Source organism: Poecilia reticulata, chromosome 7 (genome assembly GCF_904066995.2).
Source record: "Poecilia reticulata chromosome 7, P_reticulata-male-v2, whole genome shotgun sequence".
NCBI classification, from domain to species: domain Eukaryota; kingdom Metazoa; phylum Chordata; class Actinopteri; order Cyprinodontiformes; family Poeciliidae; genus Poecilia; species Poecilia reticulata.
The window spans coordinates 15,362,110-15,382,152 of NC_088836.1; the positions used below are offsets into that span (position 1 = coordinate 15,362,110).

General features: G+C 38.4%; 1 protein-coding gene across 2 annotated transcripts in view; it reads right to left on the bottom strand.

Moving 5' to 3' along the window:
- cpne5a (copine Va) overlaps positions 1-20,043 on the bottom strand; it is a 90,957-nt gene that overhangs the window by 44,326 nt on the left and 26,588 nt on the right. The window contains exons 5-7 of one of the 2 annotated variants that reach the window (XM_008413525.3): positions 19,429-19,468; positions 18,506-18,520; positions 18,272-18,348 (exon numbers count right to left, since the gene is read on the bottom strand). In XM_008413525.3, the coding sequence (XP_008411747.1) occupies positions 18,272-18,348; positions 18,506-18,520; positions 19,429-19,468 (132 nt within the window). The remainder of the gene's footprint in view (positions 1-18,271; positions 18,349-18,505; positions 18,521-19,428; positions 19,469-20,043) is intronic. The other variant, XM_008413526.3, reaches the window with a different exon arrangement.

Below are 20,043 nucleotides of genomic sequence, written 5' to 3' on the forward strand. Positions count from 1 at the left end.
GCTGAAGTATATTCTTCAGAAGGAGCCATAATTTTGAGGAGCTGCAACGCTCAGCACCATTTGCATTGCTCCATAATTTATAGTCACTCTACAGGCTCCTGTTTGCACCCAACAGACTCTATGCCATATGGTCCTGACCAGGGGTGAAAGTAGTTTTAAATTTTTGGGGGTACTATGATAAAAAAATAAATAAATAAATAAAAAAAAAATATATATATATATATATATATATATATTGCATTGGAGCTTCTGTGTTGATTAATTTTTTTGCGAAGCGATAAAAGCTGGGTAGCTCTTGAATTGCTACAAAATAGAGCTGCATTTCTCTCAGCCCACTGGCTGCAATGTTGACACCTTGAGATGCCACGAGACCTAAATTCTGAACATTATGGCATGGAGTGCATCCCATTTTTCCATGTCTGGCAAATAACCATTAATTTTAGCTCTTAAACTGGTTATATTGATCCTGTGTCCAGAAAGAGGAATAATCAGTAATTCAGAATCATGACTTGTTTGTTCTGAGGATCCTTCAGCTTCCATTTCATCTTCCTAACATGGCGCCTCCTCACCCTGACTCTCATACTGACAGGAGGAACCACAGAGCTCTGATAAGTTAAAGCTCATCTTCTGAAGTTGGGATATTTTTCCTCCAACAGGATCCAGAGGAATCACCTCAAACCAGATGTTGGACTGGATTTCATTTCACTGTCATTTGTGAATGTTAGCTTCTCATTTTCAACAGTGGAGCTCTAAAGGTTGAAAAAGGTTATCATTAAGTCTCATCAAAATCAATATTTCCACTAAATAAGAGGGAAAATTTGTTTTATAAAGGAAAAGCCTCGCAGACTCTGAGCCCAACAGCATCAAACTATTTTTTTATATTAGACAATTAATTTAATTTCACATAATTATCGCGGTAGAAGCCATTTGTTTGTTAAATACTTAATGAAACATATTTACCGTGTTTGATGTTTGTTGTAAATGATGTATACTCACACAGAACGAGGTAATTAGTCCAAGTTTGTCGTTTATTGAACGCTCAGAAACTACAGCGGCTGTGATGCACCAAGGCAAAGGTAAACAAAGGTAAAACAACCTGAACAGGTGATCAACTCTAAACCACTCGCACCTTTTTACTTTCTGTCTCTGTCATTTAAGCACACCCGTTGCCATGGCAACCTCCTGCGCTCCACAAGCCGACCAGAGATTATGTTAAAAACATAACATTCAGTCTGTTAAGATATTAGGTTTGCAGGCTTGATATTTATTTTGCTCTTATGAACACAGCGGTGGTTGATTAGTTCATTTTAAACTCCTGTTCAACTAGTTATTTTGGTAATGGAACCGAAACGCACAGAATTGCGCAAAACCTTGTTGAAACAATAATTACAGAGATTATTATTGTTGGCTCATTAATTTGAAAAACGTTTTATTGATTTTGTTGTTCTTTAATAAAGTTACGAACGTTTTGATAAGCCAATCAGAGGAGGACGTGCTGGTCTCAGCGTTCAGTTTGTCTCCTAATGCCGAGATCCACTCAAAACCTTCCGCGATCGACATATTGCACCGCTGCTCTAACAAAGCACGAACAGTTCAGAAACAACATGAAATGGGGGAAAAAAATTATTTATTAACTGATTACGTCGTGTTTTAGATTGTTCTTGAAAAACTAATCAGTCACGGCTGCACAGTGAACCCATTGATTTTTTTTTACAGTAGACAGCCGCTCCCATCTTTTGCAGGCACTACCCCGCTAAATCTTTTAGGGGCACGCAGTACCCTACCGTACCCCAGTACTTTCACCCCTGGTCCTGACCAACCCAATGCAAAACACCAACGCGCACAATGTTTATCGATTCCGCCTGAAGGCCTTAGCGTGCCTCGTGTTTACACTCGGAGCAGCTTCACGCCTGCCGCCACCTTTCAGCAGAAATTTACGAGATCAAACAAATCCTCGCGAGGAAGACAGACAGGAGAAGACAGGGATGAAACAGGACCTTGTGGTACAGCATCTTCCTTCATCAGCAAAACAAGCAACAGGAAGAACAGCTGTCATGCTTGTCAGTAATGCTGAAACAGAAAGGTAGCTGCAGCCGTCCTGACAGGTTCTCTGTTTGATGAAGTGAATCGAAACAGATCAAGCGGCATATTTCAGCTCATTGCAGTCTCCTGGAAAACCTTTTTTTTTTTTTTTTTTTTTTTTGATTGTACAAAGAAAACTTGTGCTCTCTTTTTGCCCAGCAAGAGCACGTGCATGATAACAGTCATTAATGTTGCAGGTATTCCGGTTCGGTGCGAGGCATCTATAATTTTCCATCCAGAGGTCATAGCAAAGCAACTGTTATTTGCAAAGTCTCCGTTTTCCGTTCCCTGACGGTGTGGGGCTGAGATAGATGGAGGTGGGTGAGTTTAAAGTCCAAAGAGGGAAAAGGAAGCTATTGATGATGCAGTTCACATCAGGTCATTAGGATGAAGAATGGTCTTGATATTTAACAGCCCGGAAACGTGTCACGCATACAAAAGTGAGGGCGGATCATCCTCACGCTGAAATGAGTGAGAATCCGACAAAAGGAAAATTATCCTTTCACGCTGCAGTTGTTGCCGGGTTTGCTTTTTTATGTTTGGTTGTGAAATGGAATCGCAGCAAAAAGCATTATTTTTGTAATTTTACACTCAAGTAGAGATGAGCTTATTAAATATATTGATTTGTGGGGTAGGAGCAATTGCACTAGGAAATAACAGGAGAAAATGATTTGATTGTTTTATTTTCCCAAAAGAAATTAGTGATTGTTCTGGGCAGCGACTGGATAACAAGCAGAATGTAAACAGAACCCTAAAAAAAAGGGTTTTATATAAGGCTTGACGAGCTCTTTGGGATGAAGCAAGTGATTCTGTTTTCTCCTGTTGGTTAAATTAATGTTTTAGATTCTCAAACTTATTTTAATATTAGACTATTTTTGAGTGGATACAAAATATAGTTTTCAAATTATGCTTTTCTTTTATGGAAGGGGATAAACAATCCAAATCAATATGGATTTTCTTGGTGAAAACCAACTGCAATATCTGGGGAAAGAAAATCTCTTTGGGTACAGATTTTTCCCACTCTTTTATGCCAAATTGTTTTAAGTCAGGCCCATTTCTCTTTTTTTTTCATGTTTAAGGTGATATTCATTTGGCAGGCCACTCAGAAATCTCTCTCTTTTTAAAATTATTGTCAGTGATGGATTAGCTGGTGTGCTTTGGTTGACTGCCCAAGTTTAAATCTCAAACTGATGGCCTGATATATTTTCTGGTACAGAGAAAAGCAGAATTGTGGCATGTAGGTCCTAAAACAGCAAAGCAAGCCTGGTGCATCGGATTAGCACCGTTATGTTTGACTGCTTTTCTCTCTTTTTTTGTAATTTTCAAACCATATGTGACAGGACACACCCCTTCCAAAAAGTTTCAGATTTGTGTGATAAGAGTACAGAATATGGATATTTACAATGTTTTAACGGAAAACGTGAGACTCATTTTCTGTGAGTCTCACGTTTAGTCATAATTTAGCTTACGACTCTCATATGGAGGCTCAGCGTTTTTCTTATTGCTGAATAATGAACACCGACCTCAACTGAGGCCTGCAGGGTTCAGATGTTGCTCTGTGTTTTGTGACTTCCTACATTAATCCTCTTGGTACTTTTGGTAAGATGGCCACTGCTGTTAAAGGTCCGGTTAACCAGTGGTTAACCTTCCACTGCTAACCAGTGGAAGGTTAGCAACTGGTTAGCAACCTTGCTAACCAAGGTTGGCAAGGTTGCTAGTGGAAGGTTACTGGTTAACCTTCCACTGGCATATTCAGTGGAAGGTTAACCAGTGGTTAACCTTCCACTGGTTAGCAGTGGAAGGTTAACCACTGTTAAAAATTGCTTTGTAACTCTTTCCATATTAATGAATGTCAATGACTTTGCTTCCAATCACTTCTTGAATTTCTTCAGTTGCATGATCATGCTTTTTGAGAACTTTTAGCCTTCTTCGTGTTATCAGGCAGGTGCTAGCTAAGATATTTCTTAATTTTACAGCTAATCAGACTTGAGTGTGGCTACTCAAAAAGAACCATTGAAATGTAAGCAATTGTGGTTAGTTCATGGCTTAACCAGTAGACTAGTTAGCTTTTGGTTTGAAAAGCATTTTTTTCCCTTAAAAAATTAAACTATCACTTGAAAAGTTCATTTTTATTTATTCTGGTTGTTTTTGTTTGATGTTACAGTTTGTTTGACAATTAAAAATTGTCTGTATGACAAAAGAAAAATGGGGAAATCATAACCAACATAGCACAATTAAGAAATCAAACCGTTTTGAGTAGATTCAGAGAGCAACAGAAAGGCGACAGCAGCTGATTTGACTTTGTGCCACTGTAAATGTTTGGGGCAGTGGGCAGATCATAGCTGAACAGAATTAGAGAGGGTTCCCAAAACTCTATGCGGGTTTAAAAGGGATTACGTCTAATCCCCCTGATCTACATACCTTGATAAGCATTCATAATCCCTCACCTCCGCAGGATTTAAAAAAAAGATGATGAAAAGTGCGTTGACTAATTCTAAATGACACCAGAGGATACGAGCGGTGGTTCTCGGAGAGGAAAAGAGCGCGGCTCCAGTCTGGTAATACAAGATGAGCTCCTGTTTGTGTTTAAGGAAAGGTAACAGCCGGCAGCATCCTGCGTAAAAGCACTTTGAATGTTTGGCAGAATGAGCTCAAGCCAAGTAAGAAGAAAATGTAATACGAAAAAGAAGAGAGACGCAAAAAAAAATTAAGACAACAAATTATGGTTTGTTTTTTGTTTCAGGTACGGTGCACATAAACCAATTCATACCGTTTGTAGTTTTTCTCAAGTTTTCAAACTACAACCACAAACTTGAGATTATTTTAAATGAACTTTAAATAGAACAACTGCAAGTAGGAGAAACTGAAGAAAATCTAAATGGTCAGGTAGAAATCTGAAGGCATTCCTTTGTAATCAGCCCTCTATAGTCTGATACCCCTAAATAAAACCCAGTGAAACAAATTGCAGCAGAAAGCAGCATCCATGAAAACAAGCAGGCAGAGCTAAGGCTGCGTTATGCAAAGAAGCAGCTGAGAAGATCTTGATGAACCACATAGAGTGATATCCATGGTGACAAGAAAACCTTCAGTCAACCATGCTAAAATCTGGCTTTTAAGCAACTTTTGCACACCACACTTTTCAGATGTATACTTCTACAATGTTTTAAAAATCATAGACTGCATTCTGCTTTAAGTATTGCAACATATCAAAATGTGAAAACATTCACAATGTAAGAATACTTATTTGCTATCCTTAAAATGTTCCTTACATGTCCCATTTCTTTTTGTGGATGTTCTGCAAGACCGTTGTTGATGTTTTGATTACATAAATTACACTGCAGCTTTAATTACTATAATAGTGTTTGATTTTTCTTGATTCTAAATAAACAAGGCTTTCATCAACCACCTGCAATCCAGAAATCGCTTGTTTTGAAAGTAAAGGAGAAGATTAGGAGATCCTGTCAGTCATTTGGATGCTTTCTCGTCTAAATGCAAAAAATAAATAAAAAAAACATGCTCAGGTCTCAGGGAACACAGCTCTTGTGTTCTCGCTTACCAGAAAGAAAAACCTCATTTTCTTTTAAACACATTGCTGCCACAGGCAAGAACAAAACATCTCTCTCTCTCTATCAGAGACCAATGAGTTTTTAAAATTTGTTCTGTTGTTGCTCTTGTAAAGAAAGCTGCACTTTATCCAACTTTCCATTTGCAGGGAAGCGACATCAAGACATGGCAGATTCACTTTTCCTTCACTGCTGTTATGTCAGTATCGACCGAAGGACCTTTAACCCCCATTTCTGGCACCAGGTAGAAGTAATTGAAGTCTTGGTGCAATGGCTCACCCTGATTCAGTTCACCAACAAAGAGGTTTTTAAATGGCGCAGCAGATTCTGGTTGAACTCTGACCTCCGGAGCAGAATTACCATATGGTCGTGTCAGAAATGAGGACCTTGCGCTCTGAGCTTAGAATTTGAGCTTAGAGTTTTTACTCAGCTCGCCTGCTGAGTAAAAACCTTCGCTGCCCTTGCTCACTCTTGCTCTTAATGCCTCCATTAGCATGCAGACAAAAATCTAATGCCTCACACACACAACAGAGTTTCAAAATCTGATCGCTTTCACCCCTCGATACAAAGGAGGGATATTTTTTTCAGATTTTGTTTCATGTTGTAAGCAGAACTTATGAATCACGTTAGCAAAGAATCGCTGTTTTATTTTCCTCAACAAGATAATGCCTAATAAGTCTCCGCTGCATCGGATCATGCTGGTTGCTGTACAGTCAGCACGGTTGAGGTTTTCCACATCCTAAGCAGGAATCCGCATTATTGGACTGGGGCCCTTGTTAGTGTTAAGCCTTGGAGCCTAATTTGGCATTTAGTGAAGCAGCAGAATGTCGTAATTGTGTGTGACGTTCAAAGGCAGAGGGTGTTGGCTACTGTAAGCCGGCTGAAGCAGGATGCAAATTATAACTCTACAGGGATTGTCAACTGTTTTCAGAAAGTGAGCAATTAATAATTTCATCACACATAAATCACATGCATAGCTCCTCTCCAGGCCTCTGAAGAGCTTGAGGAGATTGTGGTTATGAGCAGAGTTGCCTTTAAAAGTTGCAGGGCAGGATCTCTGTAACGTAACTGGAGAACCCTGCTATAGAGAAACTTTTTTTTTTTTGCTTTAGAGAAACTTTTTTTTTTGCTTCAGAGCAACTTGTGGATTGAGTTGGTTGCTTTGTTAAAAACAAAGCAACCTTGCTGGTAGGTTTTCTATCCACAAGCTAATTTGCAAACCCAGTCATTAGTTACATACACACGCATCACACACATCTGCACTAAAATACTGACTATTAACAGGAAATACATTTAAAAAAAAAAGAATATTAGAGAAAATGAGTTCTCCACAGCAAAGTAGATTGGTATCAGTGTTCACTTATTTGTTTCTGTTTTGGCTATTGTTTCACTTGGGAGATAAAAACCCTAATATCTGTTAAGATTTTTATTTGTGATGGTAACACAGGTACCGTTCAGTATTTCAACTATTTTACTGATAATGTTTAAACAGGGCGAAAAAAAATGTTTTATTCAAATTTATGTTATTCAAATAACACCAAAAAAAGACAACTAATCAGAGAAATAGATTAACAGATAGATTAACAGACACTATTGAGTTTTATTGACTTATTCCTATAATGCAGAACAGATAAGTAATTAATTGAGAGGAAAACTAAGGAAAGACTCACTTTGTCCAAACTCAGAAAGTCCACATGACATAACAATTTAAAAAATAATAATATTTTGGACGTTTTGGCAACCAGAAAAGACAACACATTTAATTATGGGTTTGATTTGGAGTAAATCTATGAGCTTTTCTTAAGCTTATATTTGACCTGGATTAGGCTCTCCATAGTTTCTTCACAGAGGAAATGCAGTGCATCAATCATAAAGCTGCTAAGCGTAATTAAGTATCTTTATACATCAGTTCACAACTGTGAAAACATGACAAGAAAGCATCAAATTCTGTGGCTAAGCAAGTTAAATAGCTCTTTAACAATCACTTCAAGAGTTATTATTATAAATACCCACAAAAACAACAGAGCCTCATAACTAACTTAAATACAGTTTGATGGGTCTGTATTCACTCTCAAACAGCTTTAAGAAAATTATTTAAAAAGTAAAAGGGAAAACATACTTAGATCATCAAATTATGGTGCGTCGGTGAGGAGGCTCAGAGTTGTTACGGTTCACCACCCGCTTCACTTCTACTTAATTTGAACAAGGAACATGCAGATGTTTTGAACCCCACCGATGGTTATTTTTACTTCTTTTAGTGGATATCCAAGCCTCCATTATTCCCACCATGACCTTAAATGCTTCATCACTTAAGTAGAGCAGCTAAACATCTCGATGAAAAGGTAAAATCAACAATGTTCCTGCAACCATCTCTACATTTACACTGTCAAAGGGACTTGGTTTAGGGCTCTTAGTTTGACCAAAAGTGAACTCTTTTACTTCCCACTCATTATTTAAATCTGTGCTGCATTTCATCACAGCTGAAGCACGGCTGCGTAGCCCCCAGTCAGTCTAACACGCAACTTTAAAAGAGCTGCGAGTCTCTGAAGTAGAGATGAGACAAGGGAGATGCCATGATTTCAGGGAGTAAATGTGGCTACAGTGAGTTTAACGTTTTATGAGTATAAAATCAAATAATGTTTTATATTCTGTTCTAGTTATAAGTGGAATATGATGGTGCTGTTATGCTTTAGGTTGAATAAAAAGCCTTAATATGGATACTGTACTTTATATGTCTTATGGCTCCAACAGACACCTGAGAAAAGCTGCTTTTAATTTGTCTTGGAAGTCCAGATTCGGTTGCAAACTGAAAACCCAACAGCTTCGTCTGACTGATGTGGTTAATCAGATAATCAGAGATGTTCACAAGTGGAGGTCCAAGAGGACGGCGTTGGCGGACTAGTCCAAGCCTGGTCTCAACTCTAGATGATGAGTGAAACAATCAAAACTGCATTGCTTTTTTTAGGGCGTGATTTTATTTAACTTTTTTTTTTTTTTTAGAGGAAATGTATTTAACATACAAAACACTGTTTTCAACTGCAACAAAAGTGTAAGTCAAAACTCATTCCAGTCCGGGTCTAACTCAAACATCAGATTTTTTTCTACTAGTTTTTTGTACGTCAAAGTTAAAAGTCTAAGACTAAAGTCACCATATTTTATTCCTTCAACAGGATCATGGTGGCTCTGGGACCTCTTCCCATGTCAGAGGGAAATCTATCCAACCGGGAACCATTTGGACCAAACAAACCAGAAACCACTAAAGGAAACAAGAAGAAGTTCTGTAACGGCATTGACACACTGAGTTGCCCTAAAAGCTTCTGAAACATTTCGATTTTGAAATACCTTTTCCAGTATTTTTAACTCAACTACAGAAGATCAAGAGGTTAAGTAATGCGTTTTTCTGGTTTGTTTGCATGAACAAGCCAAAACTAGTTGCAGTGAAAAGGCAGCAGTAAACATAATATGTGTAGAGGAACACAAAGTGTGATAAACAGAGAAAGCAACGAGGCTAAATGCTGACTTGTAAACACATTTATTTTAATGTTATAATCAAATTAAAAAGGCTAAGTCTGTTTTTTGATACTTTTCTAAAAGGCTTTGAGTTACAATGAACTTTGACATAGTAGCAAACATAAGCAGGAAAAAAGATGGAAACCTTCAACATGCAAATGTGTAATTCTCACTGCATGTAAAGCAAATTTTATGATATGTTGCTTGTTTCAAAAGTGATGGAAACATTTTAAAGTGCTGCCATGTTTGCTTCCAGTCCTTTGGTACTTATTTTGTAGTACCACCAAGTCATATAGTTAATTATTCTACAGTGTATTAAATTCTGACTTGTTTTGGGTGTTACATAAGAAGCCGTTTAAAGAAAATCCAGAAAGATCTTCACCTTTTCAATCTTCACTACTGTTACCCCGTACGCTGCTCATCACTCAGAAACTGTGAGCTGGTGGCGTTTAACATGTTCGCCTTGTGATGTGTCACTCAAAGTTTGTCCTTGAAAAGTCATTATTGATCGTTGCTACGGCCTTGTCACTCGTGTCAAATCCAGTTTGGATGTAATAGGTTTGCTTCCATCAGGGACCGGATGGACGCTGTGTTTACACTTTGCTTTGATTGAGTGTGGTGAAACAAACAAGTACGCCATATAATTAACTAAGCTTCGCAGGTATTTCATGCTTTATCCATACTCACATAAACATCATCAAAGGTTCTTGTTTTTTTATAAAGAAAATTTTAGTTCACTTTTACATTTTTTAGTAAATTCTTCCTGCAGTGAATCTAAATGTTTCCACAAAAAAGAAAATAAAAGGAAATGTCTCTCATTGACCAGGAGCCTCAAAGAGCTGTTACTTCTATGAACCTTGTGAACTCAGTTTTTCTCTCTATTGAAAGCAGTTCTGCAGCCGGACTCAGACTCAGTATTGGTCAGCTCTCCCAGTATCCAGATTCCTGCTCATAATGGGTTTGGTTCTGCTGGAGGTTTGCTTTGTTTCAAAGAGAGTCGTGGCCTCCAACTTGCTTTCGAACTAAGAGGAACTGCTGCCAAGTAAGTAGTCCAATTCAATCTTTTGGGTTTCCTTAAACTGCTACCTTTCACCTGGCTTAACAAAATGAAATTGATTGTAGGTCATTACAATCTCGATCCTTGCAAAATTGTGCATTCATAGACCCAATTTCAAGTGGCAGAGGAGTCAATTTGGCCTTAATCTCAGTCCCATAAAAGAACCGGTACAGCTAGGAGAAAGGAGTCCCACCCCACATGTTTTTTTCCTTCTTAACATCTTAGATTTAAAGAGATTTTAAGCTGGAGCTTTCCTGTGATTGTGTGAGTTCACTTCTTTCCAGCTCAAATATACTCAAAATGACAAAATCTTCCCCAGAACCTTCAAGGTTTAATAAAATCAGATTTTTAAATAACCTGATTTGCCGATTGGCTACATTAACCTCACACTTCTACTTTTCCAAACTGTCAAACTTGCCTTTTTTTTTTTTCTTTTACCTCAGATATCTCCCAATGGGTCTGGTGACTTTCTTGCTCAGTTTAGTTTGAACCAAGCAGGCTGATGTCTTAATCTCATCTTTATAGTTTTATTCTCATTTAAACTGTTTTATGTAACCCTCCTCCTCCTCCTGCTGAACTCCTCCGTCTCCTCAAGAGGTCTGGAGAGTCTCGTCTGAAGTCTCACGCTGCTGATCCACCGCCACCAGACTCTGGGGAAGCTGTCTTATCCGCATAGCTTCATTTCCATCACAGCACCACTGATGCAACATGTCTTGTTCCAGAGAAAGTAAAAAAAAAAAAAACGTTGAAAATAGTTTAATACGTTTATAAATGCTGTCCTATAAAATTACCTCATCTTCGCCAGCTTTTCCTTTTGCAGAAATTCAACTCTAATAACAGCATTGCCTCATGTAACTCTCTCTGTATTCATTGCACACTGATAGCTCTGTAGTATCTAAAAGGCTGTAATCCTCTAAATAATTCAGAATATTTTCTAGATATGAACATTGTTTGACCATCCCCCTTAAATGTTTTTCTCTTAATGTGAATGTGAAGGACGTCGTTTGCAACAGTGCGATCCAAAGTTTCTGCTGTGTTAGAAAACTTTGTGTTGCTGCTGCATGTTTGCTCTTTCACCTGTGTTGTCTCCACTGTTTCTCATGTGTCTGGCATGCAAAACAAATGTTACTTCTGTACAGTAATAATGTAGGACTTTTTCCTATCACTGAGGCGCAAATTTCTACGAGCTTTTCAGGTAGTTAGCAAAGAGTAAGGATGTCAGTATTTTCCTTTCCGTTGTTGGGTTGATGCAGAGCGCTTTATGATGATGAACATGTCATGATGTTTTAAAGTTAAAGTACTGCAAGGAGATAAATTTAAAAAACGCCTATGAACCAAAATAGTTTGGTCTCCCAGAGAAACTGTGTTCATTTTCCCAGTGTTTACCGTTTCACCAAACAATTATTCTGGCAATAGTGTAATTTAGGATTATTTACTCTTATGTAAACTTTGATTTTAGTGGGAGTTTGGACGGAGGGTTGGGATGAATTACAGATTTTAAAAATGAATTAATTTATGTGTTCCTCTACACACACAAACATGTCTGTCACCAACAACTGCATCCTGTTCAAAGTGCCTCAGATGCCCTTTCTCCCTCATTCTGATGCTAAGTTTGAACTTTAGCAGGTCATCTTCACCACGTCTAGATTGCTAAATTCATTCAGTCGCTTCCATGGGAAAGACTGAGATGCTATTTGTGTTAAACTGATAAACAGCTTTACATAATAAAGTAGATCAAAATGGTAGTGTCATGTTAGCCTATAAGCAGTGGTGGGAAGTAACGAAGTACAAGTACGTTGTTACTGTACTTAAGTACAATTTTCGTGTATCTGTACTTTACTTAAGTAGATTTAATAATGGATACTTTCTACTTTTACTCCACTACATTTTACAGTAAGTATCTGTACTTTCTACTTCACTACATTTCTACAAAACTGTCGTGTTACTCGTTACATCCAAGTCGCATTGTGTTTTTTTTTTCCATTAAAATGTGAAGTTCAGGGACTTAAGGTGGCGCCGTAAAATCCGAGCAATAACGTGACTTAGTGTCTGTTGTCACCCATCGGCTCCACCTTTACTCGCACGCGGAGCTCCAAGACATGTGCAGTGGTTTCCTCTAAGCGTCAGTAATATAATAGTACGGAAGCGCTACATAAATAATAAGATATGGCGACATGTAAAATCAGCAGCGCTTCGCTTTCACAGACGGTGGGGACTTCGTCCAATTTTTAACGTCACTTGGAAGGAAAGCTTAAAGAAAGGTAAGCTCCGTGGACGTGATGCTAGCAAAGCTAGCTGTATTGACTGAGACACGTTGCATCTGCGATGACTGACATGTCGCAGATATGGGACAACGCTGTGACCAAAGTGCAATATAGTAATATGACATTCATGGACGATCCGATTCTTCTGGACGGATCTTGACTAAAGTCCTATAGTGCTGAAGCCTCACTGAGAGCCGTTCTTTGTTCTTGTAATGCACTGCGTACACTGCAGTAGCTATTTTATTTCATTAAAATATCTTTATATTTAATTGGCGAATAAATAAAACAAGAACATAAGAACGCAGAGCATGCTCATTGCTCTTTGTTTTCGTCACCTGTCATGGTGGCAGACGTTGCAGCAGGAGGGAGGATGAGAACAGTCACGGTGCTCCTCCTGCTTGGTTACTTCTTGCTTATTGGGCCTTGGACTGTTCATAGTTGAGCGTTGGTAATTGCTATGTTTAATGGTGCAGACAATTATTATTTCTGACATTGGCAATATGGGCAACCGCCCAGGGTGTTATTTTTTTTAGGGATGGCAGGAGACCTGTGTGTATTGTGGCACAGAGATGAAAGCAAAACAGAATGAAGAGGAGTTTGAATTGTCACTGGTTAAATTTATTTCAGCTCTAAGTATTTAATATCTAGGTGTTTTTATGGGAAAGTGAATCTTTCAGATCAATTTGAGAAGCAGTTTTGATAGGTGCACTTAATTTTATTGTCATGTAGCATGGGGTGCTGGTTTTGATTTGGTCTTGGGTTCAGTGGTCCAGACTACAACTCTGCTACGAGGCTCCTTGGTTCCATGTCCTCCTCTGCCAGTTGGATTTCTTTCAAAATAAATGTGTGGCAAAAAAGTGAAGTTCATGTTATGTTAGGACAGGACACAAGATGTTTCCATCCCTGAAATTATGATGCATAGAATCACATATCTAAGTCTAACCTATGTTACAGAGTAAACTCAATAAAAACATGCTTTATCTGTGGCATATGATCATATGATCGGTACACTTAATGATATTAGTGATTAGGCAATGCATTAGCAAGTACTTTTACTTTTAATACTTAAGTATTTTTAAAAACCAGTACTTTTTTACTTTTACTTAAGTAAAATGTTAATGTGGTACTTTGACTTTTACTTGAGTACATTTTTGTCTGTATATTTGTACTTTTACTTAAGTAAATTTTTTGAGTACTTTCTCCACCACTGCCTATAAGAGCTTTAGGTTGTGTTTTATACCATGAACTTTTTTAAAGGCATTTTTAACCCTTTCATGCATAGTGGTCACTACAGTGGACAGCTATCTAAAAGCCATTTTCTTGTGTTTCTTGTGGATTTTTATGTCATAAATGCCCACAGACCACTGAAGTGGACACTAATGCATCGTAAAATACACATCAACTACTGGCCATCAGCTGCAAATGCAAGAAATTATTTTTGTTAAATCCAATATGGCCGGCAGACAAAAAAAGCATGCCGACTGACCCGGTCCCTCCTTCGACTGTAGACGACTCTTACAGGTAAAAAAAATAAATACTGTGACATCAGATAAACCCTAAAGAACAGCACTACTTATGTATTTTTCAAATAACAACTTTGTATTTGGAGAAAATTACAATCCATCACCTAAAAAAATAAAAATAAAATAACTTTCTTTTATGCCTTAAGAAAATAAAATAAAAATTTGGAAAAAAATCCTGACACAAAGAATCATAATTCATGCAGGAAAGAGTTAAAATAAAAGAGAAGCTAGTAATCATTTATATGGTCAGTGTTTGACTACCAAAAATGAACTCTTATGAATTTGCAAGTTGGAGTAAATCATGTCGCATTGCAAAGACTTCCTTTACGGCTCTGTCGCGGTCGATAAGGAAAGCGGAAATCTTCCATGCGATTTAAGCAGCGAAGGGTTGCAGCGTGACACATTTCAATTAATTTGCTTGACTTGACATTACCTGTCCTTGAGGTGACTTTTGCATTTATGCATAGCGCGCCGAAGCTGAAACAATATATCTCGTATCTTCAAAAGGAGAGCGTGAAAACCGTGAAGACAGAGAATGAGGTTTGAATGAGCTAAAAGAATAAATAAATTATAAAGAGCACAGCGAAAGAAAAGGGGCTCAGGCCGGGGAAAAAAAAAGAAAAGAATCTGGCAGATGTAAGGAAAAGGAATAAATGAGGGATGAAGTGTGGAAAATAGAAAAAGGGGCGCTGATGTGCTTCTTAAGCAGGTCATTCGACGCAGCCTGCCTTTGGAGGGCTCGTGTAAGCATGACTAAAAGATTTCCCCCCCAAGTCCCTGCAAAGTGTCGCTCGGTACAGAGAGCCACTGTCAACCCAGAAGACACGACAGGGAGACGGAGCGCACGGCCTTTAAGCGGCTCCTTGGTTGTCGCCTTTCACAAAACTGAACGGAAACTCCCAGCAGTGAGCCCATTTTAGCCGTTCAACAGCAGAATAACAGAAACGTGTATTTTCCTAGTGGTCCTAAAACGCTTCCCAGATGTATTCAAACTTTCATAACACAGCACAGTAGCGTGTAAAAAGAAAAAAAAAAAACAGGCAAACATGATCATCACTAGCTCAGCAGTAATCAAGGTGCCCCGCTGAAGCTGTCGAATCCATATATCATCCGTCGTGTCTGCCTGGGAGCAGCTGATCCTCCTCGTTGCCTCTGATGTGGGGTGTGAAGCCTCGTTTACAGCACACTGGTGAGCGCTGTCTCTTGATCCTCCTCATCCTCTTATTCAGCACTGAAGGGCACCGCGCTTTGTAATCCAGCCCACAAGCTTCTGGCAGAGTTCATGGGCGATACCAAAAAGCCCCGCTTCTCACAAACTGGCCCCCGACGCCCACCACGAGGAACAGCAGCACCTCGTCATTCATAAAAAGAAATACGCGCCGTCTTTCAGACACAAACACAGAAACGAAGGGTTTATTAAACTCTCCTTCACCCTCCAAATAAGGGTTATCACTCACAGAGCCGCGGCGAGATCTCTGGGTGTTCGTTAGAGCCGGATGAGGTATGGATTTGTTTTATTCATGCAGGTTTATTTAAAACTCAAATAACCCTCACTAAATATAAAAATCGTATTGCTTTTGATGCTCTGTTTACATACACATAATTTTAGTTTCTCAAGTGTCCGAACTGAGAGACAGCAACTACGTTTCATCTTTTCGTCAATGTGGGCAACACGTGTGAGTCAGTTTCTAGAGTTTTCTAAAATGTTAAAAATTTAGCTTCAAAACTTTTTCTATCACAATGTTCCTACTGATTAAGGTTCTTCTAATAAGATGCTAGAGCAAATACAGAATCAATGGTGCTGCACACTGCCAGTTAGCTGGCGGAAACACGCCGCAACACTTTTCTCTCACTATCAGGAAAAATAAAATATACTGGAAATAGTTTCTATCACAAGAAACACAAGTGACAATAAAATGATAACTTCCTGCTACGCTGATCTCTTCAGACTCAACCTGAACAGAGATCCGGACTGATCAACCAGCTGATATCAGGTTGTTTTATACTCCCAGGTAGATCTGATACAGACATACTGAAGCCGCTTCATGGGATTTAAATCTTATCTGTAAATCATCATTGGTCAAGCAGCTTCTCTCTGAAAGCTCAGACAGACACTGCTTTGGAAATCTGTTGCAAATGTTATCCTTTCTTGTCTATAGACTTTATAATGTCACTTTTTCAACAACAAAAAATGTCTTATTATTTTGTAACTAAATAGCTTAAGCTTAAAAGTGCGGAGTTTGACACATTTGTCTTTAAAGCTTTGTGGACTGTTATTTTATTGCAGGACATTTTTATTAATATTGTACTTTATTGTTGTTTTAAATAGAAAATTCATATGGGCACAAATTGCCTGGTGGAAGTCAATGTTAGTTGTTTTGTAATATTGACTGTGTGCTGCACCACATAAAGACGAACAAACAATGAAGTAGTGTGTTTTCATTTGACATATATTAATAATACTATGTATTAAAATCAAAAGATCAATAAATAAATATAAACAACATTTTGACCAGATATTGAAAATAAAATGTTTGTAAAGCAACATGGGAAACACAGAGGCTACATCACAGTCTTTTTCAAAGCAACTTTAGTCTAAAAGTCTCTGTCAGATTTACAATTAAAATCATATTTCCTAGGACATTAAGGTGCTAAAACTCTAAAGATATTCAGTCATGATGATATTTATTCATATTAAACTCTGAAATACATCTGAAGCAGTATCGAAACCTCCAAAACTTGTAATATCCCTGAACACTGTATAACTTATTTTTGAAATATTTGCATTTTTAAACTTTAACTCTAGTTTGAAATTTGAATATCAATGTTTCTCTCATCTTTTGTTTGACTTGGTCCCGATTTCACCTGCAGCAACACCAACACAGACAAAAAAAAACCTTCTGCTTGCTTTTGCTGTTTTCCTCTAAGTATCGGTGGCATTTTTTGATTCAGTAAAAAGTTGATCAATGTCTAACATTTCATCACTGACCCCAAACTAACATGGTTATGAATGACAGTAAGTAAGAGATACATAGAAGATGAATACATTTTTAAACAGAGATGTAATTTTTAGGTTACATTTCTCACCCTCAGTGCTACTTTATGACCTAGAAAAATAAGAAAAAGGCATTAGGGTGTCGGAGCCATGTTCCTCTCTCTTGCTATCTTACTATCTATCTCCTCTTTATGGCATCCAGAGGACGGCGTGCATGTTAATGACAGGGACTCCATTGAGGAAGCTCACAGTCATGTCCAATTACCCATCTCCATCCAAGCACATGAGTTTAATCATGGACCAAAACGCAGCTGACTGTAGATGAAAGAGCTTTTTCTCCCGACTCTGTCTTAGCTTTATTCAACCGTGATTTAATTTAATTGAATGAAAAGATCAGTTTTTATAAAATATAAACATCTGCTTATCTTATTTGTGTCAGAAGGTTTTTACCTACACTTGGAGAGAAAAGTATGTAACATTCATTTTGAACGATACAAAAAAACACACGAATTGAATGTTTGAAACTTTGTGAAACAGCTTTAGGTATAAATACAAACCATCCCACTTATACTCTCTAAATCTTCACACACAGTTTCTGCAGCCATCAACAAGATCTTGGAATAATTCTGGTAGAATATTTGATGACACTCGTAATGAAAATATGTTTCAGCTCTATTTATTTTGGTACGTTTTCTGCCATGGACTTAGCTGTCAATAGTCCACTAGTTCTGAAGTGAAGTGTGGACCAGTTATGATGTAGAAGGACTGACTTTTATTGTTATTTTTATTTTTTACATTCTAGATTACATTCACCTGTTCACGCCTCCAAACGTTCACCCACTCATAAACCAAAACACCATTTATGTTTATGTTGCAGAGTCTGCTAGCTGCTGAATGCTGCGGTAAAGTTTAACATTTTTGAGGTAATCCTTAAATACCACAAGCAGTCAGCATGTTGCTGTCACCACGACACTTAACAAGATTCCATTGTTTGTCTCATCTGGCCATAAAAAATGTTCTTAGGATGAATAGAGGGCATAAGTTTAGCTTTAAGTTTCAGTCAGGCTTTAAGATGTTTATATGTGTATGTGTGTATGTGTATGTGTTTATATGTTAGATGTGTATATTGAGCCTTTTTTCAACCAAGTTGCTGTTTCTCAATCAATTTTCTTTCATCTGAGATTGACAGTTTGGGTCAGACGGTCGAAACGTGGACAGACTCAGGAGCATCAAACTTGCTTTTAGAACGGATAAAAGGAAGCGAACAGGAAACTCACACTAGCTGCTTCTCCAGACGACTGGCAGGCGAGCCCACGATCTCTCCGAGAGTACAGTAGACCTGACCCAGGAAGTCCTGCCGTGGTGACGCAGGCATGGAGCGGGAGGAAGAGAGACGGACAGCGGCATTCAAGCAGATCACGTGGGAGTAAGAAGGAGAATCAGTGAGGAGTTAGGCATCGTCATAGGCATTTGTACATTTATATATAATGGCGTCTGAGGCAGACACGTACGTTAAAGTCGTTGGGCTTCCAGGGTGGAGAAGGAGGAGGAGGAAGAAAGAGAAAGACCAGGCAGCAGCAGTGACACAACAGAGCATATCATGGAACGAAAAGACACATGACTCGAAAACCAGACTGGCATCACAGCACCAGAAAAAAGAGCAGAAAATGAATATTTGACAAAGCAGATAGGCAGAGAGGGGAGCCGCAGAGCTGCACAGTCTCAGAGGGAGAGGAAGAGGGATGTGAAAGAGCGCAAGAGAAGGAAAGCGACCAGTGCAGATGGTGTATCTTCAGAGTGTGAGACACAATGCAAACACACAGTGATGAAGGCATCGCATCACCGAACTCCTGTTTGATACGTAAATGTGGTAGTATGCAAACCAAGTCTATCAAATATATTGTTTACTGTATTGTTTGCGCTCATTCATAAAAAGCCTGGGGGAACGGGGGGTAAAACCAACATGCATTCACTCTGTTGGGTGTTTTTGAACGTATGCTTCACAATAAAGCACCTTCTCTTTCAGGCAAAACCGGCCTTTCAAAATAAATGCTATTTTGAAAACCTGTAAAACCTCCGCACAGAGAGCTGTGCTGAAAAGCTTTGATGAGGGAGTACAATGCTTAATTTCTCACTTCGGGGAAACAAAGGTAATGAGGCCATACCAGATGCAAATGAAATCTCTGTTATCATTGCTCTGGGGGAGTTAGGTAAAGAAAAAAAGAAAAAAAAACAGAAGCAGACAGAAAGGAAAAAGAAACTACATTTTGTTAGTCGAAGCACAAATCACTCACTATCGGAAAATATATTTGAGAGATGTTTTGGAAACACAGGTTTGCATAGAACCTAAATATCTGAGCCGTGCACTTCCAACTGGAAACAGTTCCCCATTCACATAGAAACAAAAAATACAAATAAAAATAGTTTCACTTACATGTTTTGCTAAATCTGGACTTTTAGAGTCAATGTCATACCTAGAAAAAGCAAATGAAGCAAATAACTCAAGGGTAACATGCAGGTTGATCCAAAGACAGAAAAGAGACATTATAGGCTGTAATTCCAGATGTAATCAAGACAAACTTTGTGTATTTTATGGCTGCTAGAAACTGTGCCAGGGGTGATATATGGAAACAGCCAATCAATGCAGAAAAAGTTTTGAGCATTTGTTAGCCAAACTTAATGTAAAAGTAATTAAGGCTGAGCAAATCCAAGCTCCCACCTCTGCAATAAAATAGAGATGAAAATGAGTAGCACTAATTATGAAGGGAAGCTCTCTCTCTCCCGCTCTCTCTCTACGTCTTTTCCCATGCCAGTGTTGTATTACAAAAGCATGTCAAATAAATTCATTAAGAGCTTATAAATCCTCAGAGACCTCCAGCTCAGCAGTGGATACATTTGTTAAGTCCACCAGGGATTTCATGTCTAAGAGGTACTTTTTCCTGTTTCTTTTTATTATTTGGAAGGGTAAGTCCTTTTCTAAAGGAAGCCATCACTCGTTTCTGGCCAACTTTCAAACAAAGCGGTACCTTACTGACCCTCTCACTAGTCT